The following is a 13,510-nucleotide window of genomic DNA, read 5'->3' as shown; positions in this document are numbered from 1 at the left end:
TGGGGTGATATACTGCCACCTGGTGGCGACTGGAAACATATGCATAACAGTAACTATTACAAATTGATGGTTCTTGAAAATGAATATTTGTCAGACCAGGATATTTGCTTGAAAAAGTACTTTGAAAGTCCTTGGATTTGACTTGCCAATATCTGTACGAACAATGAGTAAAGGCCAAATTCAATATTTTATAAAATACTTTTTTTCATATATACCACTGGTATCATATCCACCACCATATTTTCCAGCAGGTATGTTGTTATTTTCTGCATTCTCATTTCGACACCAAACCCACCACTGGTGTGCGTGACCAAAGAGCTCTATTTTCATGTCATCCAACAAATGGAAACGCCTGGAGTTGGCTAAATGCCAAATACAACAGCCTTACAGTGAAACGCTTACTGACAAGCCCTTTAACCAACAACGCCGTTTTAAGAAACATAAGTGTTAAGTAAAAAATAAAAATAACTAATAGTCAAAGATCAGTTAATCGAGGTGTTATATACATGTAGGTAGAGTTATTAAAGTGACTATGTATAGATAATAAACAGAGTAGCAGCAGCGTAAAAGAGAGGGGGGGGGGGGGGGGGGGGGGCAATGCAAATAGTCTGGGTAGCCATTTGATTAGCTGTTCAGGAGTCTTATGGCTTGGGGGGTAGAAGCTGTTTAGAAGCCTCTTGGACCTAGACTTGGCGCTCCGGTACCGCTTGCCGTGCGGTAGCAGAGAGAACAGTCTATGACTTGGGTGGCTGGAGTCTTTGACAATTTTTAGGGCCTTCCTCTGACACCGCCTGGTATAGAGGTCCTGGATGGCAGGGAGCTTGGCCCCAGTGATGTACTGGGCTGTACGCACTACCCTCTGTAGTGCCTTATGGCATAATTGGTTGAGAGCCCTTAAAAGTTTAAAACATCTACTCAGGCGCCATTGGATTGGAACCGGTGCTTTTGGTTAGATGACATGAAAATAGAGCTCGTTGGCCATGGCCACCACTGGTGGGTTTGGCGTCGAAATGAGAAGAAACAAACCCCATACCTGCTGTAAAATACGGTGGTGGATCTTTGTGTGTTATGGGGCCATTTTGTTTCCACTGGACCTGGGGACATTTTAAGGCTCAGTGCCATTATCCTTGCAAGGATATTCTATCAGTATAAAATAGATAAATAATAATAATAATTAATCATAATAATTTCCACATTTTTGGGAGAATACAATATAGCTGAGTATTTAAATAAGTCTTTTTTTGTTGTTGCTCTTCTTCATCAAGGGTGTCCATTCTGTTTATGTTTATGTTTACATTGTATTAGGAAAGTATTCAGACCCCTTCACTTCTTTCCACATTTTGTTACATTACAGCCTTATTCTAAAATGGATTAAATAAAAAAAATCCTCATCAATCTACACACAATACCCCATAATGACAAAGCGAAAAGTTATTTTAATTTTATTTTAGCAAATGTATTCAAATTTAAAAAACAGAAATACAGAAAGTATTCAGACCCTTTGCTATGATCATCCTTGAGATGTTTCTACAACTTGATCGGAGTCCACCTGTGGTAAATTCAATTGATTGGACATGATTAGGAAAGGCACACATCTATATAAGGTTCCACAATTGACAGTGCATGTCAGAGCAAAAACCAGGTCGAAGGAAATGTCCGTAGAGCTCCGAGACAGGAATGTGTCGAGGCACAGATCTGGGGAAGGGTTTTAAAAAATCTCTGCAGCATTGAAGGTCCCCAAGAACACAGTGGCCTCCATCATTCTTAAATGGAAGAAGTTTGGAACCACCAAGACTCTTCCTCGAGCTGGCCACCCGGTCAAACTGAGCAATCGGGGGAGAAGGGCCTTGGTCAGGGAAGTGACCAAGAACCTGATGGCCACTCTGAGAGAGCTCCAGAGTTCCTCTGTGGAGATGGGAGAACCTTCCAGAAGGACAACCATCTCTGCAGCACTCCACCATTCAGGCCTTTATGGTAGAGTTGCCAGACGGAAGCCACTCCTCAGTAAAAGGCACATGACAGCCCACTTGGAGTTTGCCAAAAGGCACCTAAAGGACTCTCAGGCCATGAGAAACAAGATTCTCTGGTCTGATGAAACCAAGATTGAACTCTTTGACCTGCATGCCAAGCGTCACGTCTGGAGGAAACCTGTCACCATCCCATCGATGAAGCATTTTGGTGGCAGCATCATTGTGGCGGCAGGTAGTCTAGTGGTTAGAACGTTGGACTTGTAACCGAAAGGTTGCAAGATCGAATCCCCGAGCTGACAAGGTAAAAATCTGTCGTTCTGCCCCTGAACAAGGCAGTTAACCCACTAAGCCATCATTGAAAATAAGAATTTGTTCTTAACTGACTTGCCTAGTTAAATAAAGGTGAAAATGCTGTGGGGATGGTTTTCAGCAGCAGGGACAGGGAGACTAGTCAGGATCGAGGCAAAGATGAACAGAGCAAAGTACAGAGAGATCCTTGATGAAAACTTGCTCCAGAGCGCTCAGGACCTCAGACTGGGGCGAAGGTTCACCTTCCAACAGGACAATGACGCTAAGCACACAGCCAAGACAACGCAGGAGTGGCTTCAGGACAAGTCTCTGAATGTCCTTGAGTGGCCCAGCCAGAGCCCGGACTTGAACCCAATCGAACATCTCTGGAGAGACCTGAAAATAGCTGTGAAGCAACGTTCCCCAACCAACCTGACAGAGCTTGAGAGGATCTACAGAGAAGAATGTGAGAAACTCACCAAATACAGGTGTGCCAAGCTTGTAGCGTCATACCCAAGAAGACTCGAGGCTGTAATCGCTGCCAAAGTACTGAGTAAAGGGTCTGAATACTTATGTAAATGTGATATTTTTTTTAATTGAATTTAAACATTTGCAAAAATGAATAAAACCTGTTTTTGCTTTGTCATTATGGGGTATTGTGTGAAGATTGATGAGGGGGAAAAACAAGTTATTAGTTATAAATTAGTTATAAAATTGCTAAATCTTCTTTCCGCCCCGTGGCAAAATGTGTAGAATTGAAGGAAATTAACGCTAAAACAATTTTTTCATTCCGCTGTCTAAAGGGGGGGGGGGGGGGCTGCTAAAATGTTTTGCTTTGCTTGTAAGGTGCACCCCCCCCCCCCAGTTTCACTGCCGGCTCTGACTGCATGTGTGGGTATGGATGTGAGCCACTGCGGCCCCTCATTTTTTGTGGCTCCCACCCCCATCAAAGTTGTCCATCCCTGTTGTAAACCCTCTGCTCTCCTCTCCTGTAGATGTGACTGCTATCATATTATCTCCTCCTCTCCTATAGATGTGACTGCTATCATCTTATCTCCTAATTTCCTCTCCTATAGATGTGACTGCTATCATCTTATCTCCTCATTTCCTCTCCTGTAGATGTGACTGCTATCATATTATCTCCTCCTCTCCTCTCCTATAGATGTGACTGCTATCATCTTATCTCCTCATTTCCTCTCCTGTAGATGTGACTGCTATCATCTTATCTCCTTCTCTCCTCTCCTATAGATGTGACTGCTATCATCTTATCTCCTCCTTTCCTCTCCTATAGATGTGACTGCTATCATCTTATCTCCTCCTCTCCTCTCCTATAGATGTGACTGCTATCATCTTATCTCCTTCTTTCCTCTCCTGTAGATGTGACTGCTATCATCTTATCTCCTCCTTTCCTCTCCTATAGATGTGACTGCTATCATCTTATCTCCTTCTTTCCTCTCCTGTAGATGTGACTGCTATCATCTTATCTCCTCATTTCCTCTCCTATAGATGTGACTGCTATCATCTTATCTCCTCATTTCCTCTCCTGTAGATGTGACTGCTATCATATTATCTCCTCCTCTCCTCTCCTATAGATGTGACTGCTATCATCTTATCTCCTCATTTCCTCTCCTGTAGATGTGACTGCTATCATCTTATCTCCTCCTTTCCTCTCCTATAGATGTGACTGCTATCATCTTATCTCCTCATTTCCTCTCCTGTAGATGTGACTGCTATCATCTTATCTCCTCATTTCCTCTCCTGTAGATGTGACTGCTATCATATTATCTCCTCCTCTCCTCTCCTATAGATGTGACTGCTATCATCTTATCTCCTCATTTCCTCTCCTGTAGATGTGACTGGTATCATATTATCTCCTCCTCTCCTCTCCTATAGATGTGACTGCTATCATCTTATCTCCTCATTTCCTCTCCTGTAGATGTGACTGCTATCATCTTATCTCCTCCTTTCCTCTCCTATAGATGTGACTGCTATCATCTTATCTCCTTCTTTCCTCTCCTGTAGATGTGACTGCTATCATCTTATCTCCTAATTTCCTCTCCTATAGATGTGACTGCTATCATCTTATCTCCTTATCTCCTTATCTCCTCCTCTCCTCTCCTATAGATGTGACTGCTATCATCTTATCTCCTTCTTTCCTCTCCTGTAGATGTGACTGCTATCATCTTATCTCCTCATTTCCTCTCCTGTAGATGTGACTGCTATCATCTCCTGCTATCATCTTATCATCTTATCTCCTCATTTCCTCTCCTGTAGATGTGACTGCTATCATCTTATCTCCTCCTTTCCTCTCCTATAGATGTGACTGCTATCTCCTCATTTCCTCTCCTATAGATGTGACATCTCCTAATTTCCTATCATCTTATCTCCTCCTTTCCTCTCCTATAGATGTGACTGCTATCATCTTATCTCCTCCTTTCCTCTCCTATAGATGTGACTGCTATCATCTTATCTCCTCCTCTCCTCTCCTATAGATGTGACTGCTATCATCTTATCTCCTCATTTCCTCTCCTGTAGATGTGACTGCTATCATCTTATCTCCTCATTTCCTCTCCTGTAGATGTGACTGCTATCATCTTATCTCCTCCTTTCCTCTCCTATAGATGTGACTGCTATCATCTTATCTCCTCCTTTCCTCTCCTATAGATGTGACTGCTATCATCTTATCTCCTCCTTTCCTCTCCTATAGATGTGACTGCTATCATCTTTGTGGTTGCCAGCAGCAGCTACAACATGGTCATAAGGGAGGACAACAGCACCAACAGGCTACGGGAAGCCCTGGATCTCTTCCGCAGTATCTGGCTTAACAGGTCTGTTCACAACTACCCGAGTTCCAAACTGCCTTTTGAAGCAACGTCAGCACTGTTTGTCGGTAGCTTCATGAAATGGGGTTCCATGGCCGAGCAGCTGCACACAAGCCTAAGATCACCATGCACAATAGTGATGAATCACGCTTCACCATCTGGCAGTCCGACGGACGAATCTGGGGATGCCAGGAGAACGCTACCTGCCCCAATGCATAGTGCCAACTGTAAAGTTTGGTGGAGGAGGATTAATGGTCTGGGGCTGTTTTTCATGGTTGGGATAGGCCCCTTAGTTCCAGTGAAGGGAAACATTTAATTTAATAACACATATGGAATCATGTAGTAACCAAAAAAGTGTTAAACAAATCAAAATACATTTTATATTTGAGATTCTTCAAATAGCCACCGTTTGCCTTGATGACAGCTTTGCACACTCTTGGCATTCTCTCAACCAGCTTCATGAGGTAGTCACCTGGAATGCATTTCATTTAACAGGTGTGCCTTGTTAAAAGTTAATTTGTGGAATGTCTTTTCTTCTTAATGCGTTTGAGCCGATCAGTTGTGTTGTGACAAGGTAAGGGGTGGTATACAGAAGATAGCCCTATTTGGTAAAAGACCAAGTCTATCCCCCACCTCTTCGCCCTCGCCATCGAACCGTTGGCTGAGGCTATAAGAACGTGTCCTGACATACATGGCTTTGAGGTGGATCTCCATACCCATAAATCATCCCTTTCTGCGGACGATCTTATTTCTAACAAACCCAGAACATTCCCTCTCTCACTTGCAGAACCTACTACAGTATTATGGTTCTTTCTCTGGATATGAGGTCAATTTTGATAAAAAGGGAAATCTTACCGTTGTCTGTCTTTGACCATCATACCATCAAGCACAAGTTTCCCTTTAGATGGTCGCCACCATCATAAGTCTTATGGGCTTCACATATTTGGGCATAAAGGTGGATGGGAACCTGAAGAACCTTTATAAACTCAATCTGGACAGCTGGTTGTAAAAGGTGGAGGGTGACCTTTGACCTGTGTAAATGGATGGACTTACCTCTCACCCTACTGGGTAGAATCAATGTAATTAAAATGAATGTCCTGCCCAGATTTCTATATTTGTTTCAATCTCTCCCTATCCCTGTTCCCGCAGCATTCTTTTCCTCTCTCAACAAGCTGACCAGATGGTTTATCTGGCACGGCAAAACCCCTAGGGTTGGCCTGGATAAACTGACCCTTGATTATGGTCAAGGGGGCTTAAACCTCCCCAATTTCAGAATGTATTACTGGGCTGCGCAGTCTAGATTTCTGGCTCAGAGGTTTGACAAGGGTCCTTCTCCCTCATGGTTGAACATTGAAAAGTTTGAGGTACAAGAGGACAGATTTGTTTTACAAATGGGACAGGAAATCTATAAAAACCATCACAGACAACCCTTTAATTATATATTCTGTCCTGACGTGGTGCAAACTGCATGAGCTGTTCAGACGAGGGGGATTCCTTTCCCCTAAAACCCCTTTATGGAACAACAGATTGATTCCTATGTTGTTCCAGAATAGTAACTTTAGACCATGGTCTGATAGGGGGATCACTCTTCTGGAACACGAGGAGGGAATTCTTATGTCTTTTGATCAGCTGAAACAGAAATACCACTTGTCTAACAGGGACTTCTTTAGCTACCTACAACGACAAAACTTTATTAGGGTGTCTCTCAAGGGACAATGGAACCTACCTAAGATGTCACCTATTGAACAACTCTGCCACGCAGACCAACCACTGTTCAAGACCATTTCCCGTGTTTACGATGCTCTTATGTCAGGACTAACACTGCCTGGGCTAGATAAACCCCGACTTAGATGGGGGAAAAGATCTGGGTATTGATCTTGATGAGGGTCTATGGAGTGACCTATGCAGGGATGGTGTTACATCCACATTGAACTCCAGATACAGACTGACCCAGTTTAATTTCCTCCATCAGCTCTATATCACCCCACCTAGACTGCACAAGTTCAGCCCTGATATCTCCTCCCTATGTTTTAGATGTGGCTCAGATGAAGGAACATTCCTCCATTCCACTTGGCAGTGTTCAAAACTACACGGTTTCTGGCAAGGGGTATGAGATTCTGTTTTTCCTGCTGAGGGGGGGCCCTATACCTGCACCCAGAGGGGAGTAGCTCACAGTCCGGGTACAGAGGGTGGCTTGGGTCTAAAATGATTCTGTGATTTTATTACACTACCTGCTGCAGGTGTCTCATTAGTTTTTTATTATGACTTTTATTTATTGTATTTTTGTATATATACATATATATATATTTAAATTTTATTGCATTTTACACTTGTCTCTTGTCTTGTCACATTGTTATTTTGTTGTCTAATATCTTCTCATTTTTGTTTTGAATGTCCTTAATTAGAAAATGCAAAGCTAAAATATTCAGCGAAAAATAAATTACCAAGTCCATATTATGACAAGAACAGCTCAAATAAGCAAAGAGAAACGACAGTCCATCATTACTTTAAGAAATGAAGGTCAATCTATATGGAACATTTCAAGAACTTTTCAAGAACTTTGAACATTTCTTCAAGTGCAGTCACAAACACCATCAAGCGCTATGATGAAACTGTCTCTCATGAAGACCGCCACAGGAAAGGAAGACCCAGAGTTACCTCTGCTGCAGAGGATACGTTCATTAGAATTACCAGCCTCAGAAATTGCAGCCCAAATATATGCTTCACAGAGTTCAAGTAACAGACACATCTCAACATCAACTGTTCAGAGGAGACTGTGTGAATCAGGAATTCATGGTCGAATTGCTGCAAAGAAACCACTACTAAAGGACACTAATAATAAGAAGAGACTTGCTTGGGCCAAGAAACACAAGCAATGAACATTAGACCGGTGGAAATCTGTCCTTTGGTCTGATGAGTCCAAATTAAAGATTTTTGGTTCCAACCACTGTGTTTTCGTGAGATGCTGAGTAGGTGAACGAATGATCTCCACATGTGTGGTTCCCACTGTGAAGCATGGAGGAGGAGGTGTGGTGGTGTGGGGGTGCTTTCCTGGTGACACTGTCTGTGATTTATTTAGAATTCAAGGCACACAATCAGGATGGCTCCCACAGCATTCTGCAGCGGTACGCCCATCCCATCTGGTTTGGGCTTAGTGGGACTATCATTTGTTTTTCAACAGGACAATGACCCAACACACCCCCAGGCTGTGTAAGGGCTATTTGACCAAGAAGGAGAGTGATGGAGTGCTGCATCAGATGACCTGGCCTCCACAATCATCCGACCTTAACCCAATTGAGATGGTTTGGGATGAGTTGGACCGCAGAGTGAAGGAAAAGCAGCCAACAAGTGCTCAGCATATGTGGGAACTCCTTCAAGAATGTTGGAAAAGCATTCCAGGTGAAGCTGGTTGAGAGAATGCGAAGAGAGTGCAAAGCTGTCATCAAGGCAAAGGGTGGCTATTTTAAATATATTTAGATGTAACACTTTTTTGGTTACTGCATGATTCCATATGTGTTATTTTATAGTTTTGATGTCTTCACTATTATTCTACAATGTGGAAAATAGTACAAATAAAGAAAAACCCTTTAATGAGTAGGTGTTCTAAAACTTTTGACCGGTTCTGTACATCTACTGATATAACCCTGGACTTCTTTCACCATATCTGGAATAACAGGTCTGTTTAGAACTATATTTAAGCAATAAGGTACGAGGGGGTGTGATATGTGGCCAATATACCACGACTAAGGGCTGTTCTTAGGCACGACGCATCGCCTTATTGTTATTATAAACTGGTTACCAACGTAATTAGAGCAGTAAAAATAAATATTTTGTCATACCCATGGTATACGGTCTGATATACCACGGCTGTCAGCCAATCAGCATGCAGAACTCGAACCACCCAGTTTATAAATACTGATATAACACTAACCCTGGACTTCTTTCACCATATCTGGAATAACAGGTCCGATTATAACCCTTCATATGTCCATTTAACCCTTCGTATGTCAATTTAACCCTTCGTATGTCCATATAACCCTTCGTATGTCCATATAACCCTTCGTATGTATGTCCATTTAACCCTTCGTATGTCCATTTAACCCTTCGTATGTCCATTTAACCCTTCGTATGTATGTCCATTTAACTCTTCGTATGTCCATATAACCCTTCGTATGTCCATTTAACCCTTCGTATGTCCATTTAACCCTTCGTATGTCCATTTAACCCTTCGTATGTCCATTTAACCCTTCGTATGTATGTCCATTTAACCCTTCGTATGTCCATTTAACCCTTCGTATGTCCATTTAACCCTTCATATGTCCATTTAACCCTTCAAATGTCCATTTAACCCTTCAAATGTCCATTTAACCCTTCAAATGTCCATTTAACCCTTCAAATGTCCATTTAACCCTTCGTATGTCCATATAACCCTTCGTATGTCCATATAACCCTTCGTATGTCCATTTAACCCTTATGTCCATTTAACCCTTCGTATGTCCATATAACCCTTCGTATGTCCATTTAACCCTTCGTATGTCCATTTAACCCTTCGTATGTCCATTTAACCCTTCGTATGTCCATATAACCCTTCGTATGTCCATTTAACCCTTCGTATGTCCATTTAACCCTTCGTATGTCCATATAACCCTTCGTATGTCCATTTAACCCTTCGTATGTCCATATAACCCTTCGTATGTCCATATAACCCTTCGTATGTCCATTTAACCCTTTGTATGTCCATTTAACCCTTTGTATGTCCATTTAACCCTTCGTATGTCCATTTAACCCTTCGTATGTCCATTTAACCCTTCGTATGTCCATATAACCCTTCGTATGTCCATATAACCCTTCAAATGTCCATTTAACCCTTCATATGTCCATTTAACCCTTCAAATGTCCATTTAACCCTTCGTATGTCCATATAACCCTTCGTATGTCCATATAACCCTTCGTATGTCCATATAACCCTTCGTATGTCCATTTAACCCTAGTATGTCCATATAACCCTTCGTATGTCCATATAACCCTTCATATGTCCATTTAACCCTTCATATGTCCATATAACCCTTCATATGTCCATATAACCCTTCATATGTCCATTTAACCCTTCATATGTCCATTTAACCCTTCAAATGTCCATTTAACCCTTCAAATGTCCATTTAACCCATCGTATGTCCATTTAACCCTTCGTATGTCCATTTAACCCTTCGTATGTCCATTTAACCCTTCATATGTCCATATAACCCTTCGTATGTCCATTTAACCCTTCGTATGTCCATTTAACCCTTCGTATGTCCATTTAACCCTTCGTATGTCCATTTAACCCTTCGTATGTCCATATAACACAGGCTGTATAAAGTAAGTAAGTTGCCTTGTCCGAGCCAGGATGCCAGGATGGCCCATAGGGGAGGAGCCTACAGATGTAGGATCTTAATTTGAGCCAGTTTGCTGTAGCAGGAAAATAATCTTGCCGCAACAGGAAATGAGAATTATTATGTTGATTGTAAATAATGGACATTATATGTAGGGGTTGAGACATTTTTCGTTAGGGAAAATCAAGTCTGACAATTTTCAATTGGATATCAATTTTGTGATATCCAATTACGATCTTGTTTCATCACTGCAACTCCCCAACGGGCTCGGGAGGGGCGAATGTCGAGTCATGCGTCCTCCAAAACATTACCCACCAAAACACGCTTCTTAATACCCACCCCCTTAACCCAGAAGCCAGCCGCACCAATGTGTCGGAGGAAACACGTTCAACTGACGACCGAAGTCTGCTTGCAGGCGCCCGGCCCGCCACAAGGTGTTGCTAGAGCGCGACGTGCCAAGTAAAACCCCCCGGGCCAAACCCTCCCCTAACCCGGGACGACGCTAGGCCAATTATGCGCCGCCCTATGGGACTCCCGGTCACAGCCGGTTGTGACACAGCCCGGGATTGAACCCGGGTCTGTAGCGGCGCCTTAGACCGCTGCGCCACTCGGGAGGCCCCTTTAGAAGCCTTTAAAACATCAAATACACAAAAAATTAGTTTTCTCAGCAACAAAAGAGTGCACAAATGAAGGTCCCCCATCTGTATCTCCTGTTTGAATTACAAGTGCACTCCCTGGACAGGACACTAGTCTATTGCAGGGCCTTACCCCGAATCCATCTCCTGCCAAGCAGATCAGCCAATCCATCTCCTTAAAACTGAGTGCCAAGAAGATCAGGTCACATTTTTAGTCTTTGATATGGCTTGACCAGGGATCGAACTCCCAATCTTCCAATCAAAGGGCGTTATTTTCGGCTGGCACAATTGTCAAAACGCACGCTCGTTTGCAATTTCGACCTGTTAAAGCCGTCGCTCTTCTACTTTAAAACCCGAGCGGCAGGTAAATTACCTGTTTTATATGAGCTCGATTGCACTGAGGTGGGAATACCTGAGGTGTGCCCTTAAAAACATGGGCCAAAGTGCCAATTTCAGTATGCTGCTGGTGGGGATATTTCACACCAACCAAAGTCTGGTTTTAGCGGTAACGTGGTTGGTTATGGCATGGATTTTGACAACGGAAGCGCGGCTTTTCCAGCCCTGACGCACAGTACCCATAATGAACGTGGAACAAAATAGATGTGCTTTTTGTGCCCATAAACTTCGTTTATACATTTAAACATAAAAACATATTTTTAAACATATATTATATATATTAAATATATATATTTAAACATAAAAACAAATGATTTTGTACCTATTCCGTTTAATTTGATTAACAACCAAGCTCAGCCTCCTCTCCTCTCAATGACATGCTGTTTTTTTTGTCCTGCCCAAATGCATTCACCAAGTAGCCACTCCCGAGTGGCGCAGCGGTCTAAGGCACTGCATCTCAGTGCTAGAAGGCGTCACTACAGACACCCTGGTTCGAAATCACAACCGGCCGTGGTTGGGAGTCCCATAAGGCGGAGCACAATTGGCCCAGCGTTGTCCGGGTTTGGCCGGTGTAGGTCGTCATTGTAAAGAAGAATTTGTTCTTAACTGACTTGCCTAGTTAGATAAATGTTTAAAAATATATATTGATAAAGGGTTTGGTGTTTGAGACTGCTTTGAAATAAATCACCAAAGCTTTATTAAAAGATCAAGTTTGGCAGCAGCAAAACAGTGAGCAGACGTCCCCTTTTTATCTATATAAGCTATTACATTATTTTATCCATCTCCTGTTATTATCTTAGCTGTATGTAAAACCCCTCCATGTAGACTATATGTCCATCATGGAAGATAAACCATGTAGACTATATGTCCATCATGGAACATAACCCCTCCATGTAGACTATATGTCCATCAGGGAACATAAACCATGTAGACTATATGTCCATCATGGAACATAAACCATGTAGACTATATGCCATCATGGAACATAAACCATGTAGACTATATGTCCATCATGGGACATAACCCCTCCATGTAGACTATATGCCATCATGGAACATAAACCATGTAGACTATATGTCCATCATGGAACATAAACCATATAGACTATATGTCCATCATGGAACATAAACCATATAGACTATATGTCCATCATGGAACATAAACCATGTAGACTATATGTCCATCATGGGACATAACCCCTCCATGTAGACTATATGCCATCATGGAACATAAACCATGTAGACTATATGTCCATCATGGAACATAAACCATATAGACTATATGTCCATCATGGAACATAAACCATGTAGACTATATGTCCATCATGGAACATAAACCATGTAGACTATATGTCCATCATGGAACATAAACCATGTAGACTATATGTCCATCATGGGACATAAACCATGTAGACTATATGTCCATCATGGAACATAAACCATGTAGACTATATGTCCATCATGGAACATAAACCATGTAGACTATATGTCCATCATGGAACATAAACCATGTAGACTATATGTCCATCATGGAACATAAACCATGTAGACTATATGTCCATCATGGAACATAAACCATGTAGACTATATGTCCATCATGGAACATAAACCATGTAGACTATATGTCCATCATGGGACATAACCCCTCCATGTAGACTATATGTCCATCATGGAACATAAACCATGTAGACTATATGTCCATCATGGAACATAAACCATGTAGACTATATGTCCATCATGGGACATAAACCATGTAGACTATATGTCCATCATGGAACATAAACCATGTAGACTATATGTCCACCATGGAACATAAACCATGTAGACTATATGTCCACCATGGAACATAAACCATGTAGACTATATGTCTAAGCCTACACCAGATGGGATGGTGTATCGCTGCAGAATGCTGTGGGAGCCATGCTGGTTAAGTATGCCTTGAATTATAAATATATCACTGACAGTGTCACCAGCAAAGCACCCCGACACCATCACACCTCCTCCTCCATGCTTCACGATGGAACCAC

The 13,510-nt window shown here is 42.2% G+C and overlaps 1 protein-coding gene across 2 annotated transcripts in view; it reads left to right on the top strand.

The window, feature by feature from the left end:
• The window catches only part of LOC129813636 (guanine nucleotide-binding protein G(olf) subunit alpha-like), a 232,549-nt gene that overhangs the window by 213,142 nt on the left and 5,897 nt on the right, over positions 1 to 13,510 (top strand). For both annotated transcript variants that reach the window (XM_055866004.1, XM_055866005.1), the window contains exon 8: positions 4,966 to 5,086. In XM_055866004.1, the coding sequence (XP_055721979.1) occupies positions 4,966 to 5,086 (121 nt within the window). The remainder of the gene's footprint in view (positions 1 to 4,965; positions 5,087 to 13,510) is intronic.

This window comes from Salvelinus fontinalis, chromosome 17 (genome assembly GCF_029448725.1).
Source record: "Salvelinus fontinalis isolate EN_2023a chromosome 17, ASM2944872v1, whole genome shotgun sequence".
In the NCBI taxonomy this organism is placed as follows: Eukaryota; Metazoa; Chordata; class Actinopteri; order Salmoniformes; family Salmonidae; genus Salvelinus; species Salvelinus fontinalis.
The sequence above is the reverse complement of the archived record's forward strand: the minus strand, read 5'-3'. Positions and strand labels throughout refer to the sequence as shown.